The sequence below is a fragment of the Mesocricetus auratus genome, unplaced genomic scaffold (assembly GCF_017639785.1).
Source record: "Mesocricetus auratus isolate SY011 unplaced genomic scaffold, BCM_Maur_2.0 Super-Scaffold_100004, whole genome shotgun sequence".
NCBI lineage: Eukaryota > Metazoa > Chordata > Mammalia > Rodentia > Cricetidae > Mesocricetus > Mesocricetus auratus.
This window is the reverse complement of record NW_024429189.1, coordinates 48,282,631-48,287,996: the sequence shown is the minus strand read 5'-3', so window position 1 is coordinate 48,287,996 and position 5,366 is coordinate 48,282,631. Positions and strand designations below refer to the sequence as shown.

Sequence of the window (5,366 nt, the reverse complement as noted above, 5' to 3'; positions counted from 1 at the left end):
GGAATGAAATGGCAAGCCGGGGTGACTGGAGTGTTGTTTCTCAGCATTCCCTAGACGTGCTAGGTGAGGTCATCTTTTACTAAGGAATCTTTTGAACTTCAATGGAGCCAAGGCCTGTTGAAAAAAAAACTAGCTTTAGGCACAAAATTCTAGCGGTCAGATTTGAAGACTTTCTTAGTTAAGTCTCCAATGACAGGGGCAGATGAAAGTTAGGATGCAAAGGGTCACATTTTGGAAGTCCAGTGGTACATACAAAATTTCTGTCTTGTAGAGATTGGGAGAGGGTGGTCTAAAGAAAACTAGTCAAAGCTGTGTTTCCGGATGAGGTCATTTTTATATGAAATATATGATGGCCTCGAGGGGTGATGGAGATTAGAAGCCAGCCACCCTTTGGTGCCAATGAGCAAAGCGTCTGCCAAGGGATAGAAGCCAAGAAATGGGCCTCTCTGAGAGCAAGGAGTCAAACTGCACAGGAGACCATTGTCACGGGGAGGGTTCTTCAGCGCGCCTCAGTCTCCCAGGTCGTGCCTGCTTCACCTCTGTCTCTCTTCTAGCACTATGACAGGCTCCAGGCTAGGACCTAGACACAGTCATCTTAACCTTTCCTGCTGGCCTCCAGCAAACTCCTCCCCTATGTCCTCTGCCTTCTGTCGGCACAAAGGGTTAATCTCTCCTGCGGGTAAAAACAGGTCCGTGGAGTCTCTAACTGGCGACAGATGGGCCACTTTCTTCTGGCCACAAAGGGGCCGGAATGGAGCGCTCCGCGGCATACAAATAGGCAGGTCACGTGGTTCCCGGCTCTTGGCTGGACCGGGAAGACCATATGGCGCATGCCGGGGAGGAAGGAGCAGGGGCGGGGGTACTGTGGGGGTGAGGGGAGTGGTGGTGGAAGGGGGCGGGAGGGAAGTTCTGGGGAGGGGTGAGCGGGGGCGGGAGGCGCTCAGCCCGGACGCGTGCGCGATTGTGGGGAGCAGGGACCTGCTCGTTGCTCAGCTCGCGGCCCCGCCCGCTCAGCATCAGCAACACGGCTATATAACCCTAGCGCCCGCGCCGCCGGGACACGAGGAATTCGCCCACGCAGAAGGCAAAGTGTCCCGAGGCTCCGGGGTTATGAGATCGTCACTGCTCAGGACATTCTAACAACAGGTAATTACGATTCCTATTTTTCCTCTCTCGAGAATAAAAGCATTAATTGAAGAACTGTACCTTGGTACTTTGCATGAGCGCATTCGTGGAGCCCACTGTCCGTGTACTGAGATCAGTGTCCCTCCCAGTAATTGCTCACAAGTACTTGCACATAATGAGTCCCAGTACTCAAGTACCCCCTGCAGGCTTTCTAATTAAATTTAATTTTTAATAGTATAGGAGCTTTTAGGATGTTTATAGTGGTGGAGGGGAGTAACTGTAATTATTTGTAAGCGACTATTTGAAAGTCCCCAAAGCAAACAACCACTTTACATTCTCACTTATTCGGGTGAGGAAATGAGAGGAAAAAAATTGCTTGCTGCTCAGAGTTTTATTTTGTGTACAGATATTTAGGCGCACTGTGAATACGAAACTATCTATTTCAGGGGCATGGAGTACACACAACACACCCTTGAAGACTGATCAGACTCTGAGATAGTTTAGCTCAAATGTTGGGGGAGAGAGAGGGAGAAAGGGGGACTTCTGCTACCTGTTACTGCCCCAGGGGCGGCCAAGTCCCTAGCAGCCTCTGCAGGGGCCAGACATTCAGTTGTTTTACTAAAGGCTTTTTACAGTCCTTATTAGAAGCGGCACCTTCACCATTGCCAATAGCTGACCATTGTAATTACTCAATCTTTTAAAGGGAGGTTTGAGGCGAACTTTGAAAAGCCCCAATAAAGAACAGGCGGCCCTTTCAATGGGCTGTTTATTAGAGAGGAGCCTTCGGCACCTGATCCCCGGCGCGTGGGAGAGCCTCAACTGGGAGCCAGAGCTTTTGTACAAGGTGGGAATTTAGCAGGGGGTGTGAGGAAAGGAGAGAAAGGCAAGGGAAGGGTGGAGGACTTGTGCCCACTTCTGTGGCCAAATGCGTGGTTGATAGAAAAATAATTAGGTAGAAACTACTTTTCCTAGTGCATTGGCTCTCCAATCTCCCTTCTGTATAATCTTCTTACAAATCGGGGTCAGTGTTAGTAAATTACGTAATGGCTCTTCTATTTATTTAAACCTCTAAGTACCTAGAAACCAGAACAGAGATGGGTTCAGAATGCTCCATTTCCAAACTAATCATTTTTGTGAGTTGGGAGTGACTTGGGACACATGCAGAAAAATATGGACACTGCACTAGTTTCCACACACAGCATCTGGCCAGGCAATCAATCGCCTTGCATACAGTTAAGTTGATTACTAGGAAACGTACCCACAACCTCCGTGATAGCCCCAGCACTATCCACAACGCAGCAGCGAGGCACAAACATGCCAGCATGAATCGCTGCGTTTAACTTTTCCTAGAGGCGTCCATTTTGCAGTGGACTCCTGTGTACTTCTATTTGTGTGCATTTCTGCAGGATTAGGGAGAGGGAGCTGAAATCTTACATAGTTTTGAAATGTAGTTTTTTTGTTTGCTTGTTTGTTTTTGCTTCCTTTCTTCTTTCTGCTTGCTTCTCTCCCTGTTGAATACAGGAAGTGGAAACATGACCAAATCATACAGCGAGAGCGGACTGATGGGTGAGCCTCAGCCCCAAGGTCCCCCAAGCTGGACAGACGAGTGTCTTAGTTCTCAGGACGAGGATCATGAGGCAGACAAGAAGGAGGACGAGCTCGAAGCCATGAATGCAGAGGAGGACTCTCTGAGAAACGGAGGAGATGAGGAGGATGAAGATGAGGACCTGGAAGAGGAAGACGAGGAAGAGGAGGAAGATGATCAAAAGCCCAAGAGACGGGGCCCCAAAAAGAAAAAGATGACCAAGGCGCGCCTAGAGCGTTTTAAATTAAGGCGCATGAAGGCCAACGCCCGGGAACGGAACCGCATGCACGGGCTGAATGCAGCGCTGGACAACCTGCGCAAGGTGGTACCCTGCTACTCCAAGACCCAGAAGCTGTCCAAGATCGAGACACTGCGCTTGGCCAAAAACTACATTTGGGCTCTGTCAGAGATCCTGCGCTCAGGCAAAAGCCCTGACCTGGTCTCCTTCGTTCAAACGCTCTGCAAAGGCTTGTCCCAGCCCACCACCAACCTGGTTGCTGGCTGCCTGCAACTCAATCCTCGGACTTTCCTGCCCGAACAGAACCCGGACATGCCCCCGCATCTGCCCACAGCCAGTGCTTCCTTCCCGGTACACCCCTACTCCTACCAGTCCCCCGGGCTACCGAGCCCTCCCTATGGCACCATGGACAGCTCCCATGTCTTCCAAGTGAAGCCGCCGCCACATGCCTACAGCGCGACTTTGGAACCCTTCTTTGAAAGCCCCCTGACTGATTGCACCAGCCCGTCTTTTGATGGACCCCTCAGCCCGCCGCTCAGCATCAATGGCAACTTCTCTTTCAAACACGAACCATCCGCCGAGTTTGAAAAAAATTATGCCTTTACCATGCACTACCCTGCAGCGACCCTGGCAGGGCCCCAAAGCCACGGATCAATCTTCTCGGGTGCCACTGCCCCTCGCTGCGAGATCCCCATAGACAATATTATGTCTTTCGATAGCCATTCACATCATGAGCGAGTCATGAGTGCCCAGCTCAATGCCATCTTTCACGATTAGAGGCACGTCAGTTTCACCATTCCCGGGAAACGAACCCACTGTGCTTTCAGTGACTGTCGTGTTTACAGAAGGCAGCCTTTTTGCTACGATTTCTGCAAAGTGCAAATACTCAAAGCTTCAAGTGATATATGTATTTATTGTCGTTACTGCCTTTGGAAGAAACAGGGGATCAAAGCTCCTGTTTACCTTATGTATTGTTTTCTATAGCTCTTCTATTTTAAAAATAATAACAGTAAAGTAAAAAAGAAAATGTGTACCACGAATTTCGTGTAGCTGTACTCAGATCATATTAATTATCTGATCGGGATAAAAAAATCACAAGCAATAATTAGGATCTATGCAATTTTTAAACTAGTAATGGGCCAATTAAAATATATATAAATATATATTTTTCAACCAGCATTTTACTACTTGTTACCTTTCCCATGCTGAATTATTTTGTTGTGATTTTGTACAGAATTTTTAATGACTTTTTATAACGTGGATTTCCTATTTTAAAACCATGCAGCTTCATCAATTTTTATACATATCAGAAAAGTAGAATTATATCTAATTTATACAAGATAATTTAACTAATTTAAACCAGCAGAAAAGTGCTTAGAAAGTTATTGCGTTGCCTTAGCACTTCTTTCTTCTCTAATTGTAAACAGACAAAACAAAACAAAACAAATTGCACAATTTGAGCAATCCATTTCACTTTGAAGTTGTTCCCTCTCCTTAAAATAGAAACCAGATTCATAGTATTCAAGAGGATGAAAAAGAGATGCATTTCTTATCAAAACATATCAATTCATTACTTGCACAAGCTTGTATATACATATTATAAACAAATGCCAACATACACACACACTCCTTTAAATCAAAAGCTGCTTGACTATCACACACAATTTGCACTCTTTCATTTTTAGTCTTTTCTTTGAATTCCATGATTTTATGGAGTGTCTGACACTGTTGATGTTTCCAGAAAATATAAATGCATGATTTTATACATAGTCAAACAAATGGTGGCTTGTCATCTATTCATGTAATAAATCTGAGCCTAAATTTATTCAGGTTGTTAATGTTGGGATTGATACCTACGTAGTCAGTTAGTACAGTAGCTTAAGTAAAATTCAAACCATTGAATCCATAATTAGAACAATAGCTATTGCATGTAAAAATGCAGTCCAGAACAAGTGCTGCCTAGGATGTGATGCTGGTACCACTGGAAATGACCTGTACTGTAATCTTGTTTGTAACCCTGTGTATTATGGTGTAACGCACAATTTAGAAAACGCTCATGCAGTTGCAATAAAAATAGTATTGAAAATCAGAATAAGTGTTTCATTTCTCCCCAAAGTGGTTTTTAAAGGGGTAAATTGTGCTGAGGAGGATCAACTTCTGGATCTGCTGAGTTAAAAATGTTAAGCACTGGTTGTAAAGTAAAAAGTTGAGCTTGTCCTGTGCTCACTCTGTCATCTTGCTTTGGGAGTCTCCACTTCTTCAGACCTAGCAACTGTTTCATTATTTGGAATACTGGGCTGCAGTGTAAGCCGGGCAAACAGCTGTGCTTTTTCGTTACATTTCTTTACCTTTGAGATAGACTTTTTCCTGTCTGTGTGCTTGTTACCAATTGTTGAAATGTTTGCCAGAGGTTTCTTT

The 5,366-nt window shown here is 45.5% G+C and overlaps 1 protein-coding gene across 1 annotated transcript; it reads left to right on the top strand.

The window, feature by feature from the left end:
• Window positions 1-971: 971 nt before the first annotated feature.
• Neurod1 (neuronal differentiation 1) lies at window positions 972-5,037 on the top strand. The gene is made up of 2 exons (XM_005065117.4): window positions 972-1,146; window positions 2,647-5,037. Exon 2 carries the CDS (start codon window positions 2,658-2,660, stop codon window positions 3,723-3,725), a length of 1,068 nt encoding a protein of 355 aa, XP_005065174.1. The 5' UTR covers window positions 972-1,146; window positions 2,647-2,657; the 3' UTR covers window positions 3,726-5,037.
• The last annotated feature ends 329 nt before the right edge of the window (window positions 5,038-5,366 follow it).

What these genes read in the sequence shown, in the direction of transcription:
- Neurod1 (XM_005065117.4), top strand. Translation starts at nt 2,658, where the DNA reads ATGACCAAATCATACAGCGAGAGCGGACTGATGGGTGAGCCTCAGCCC.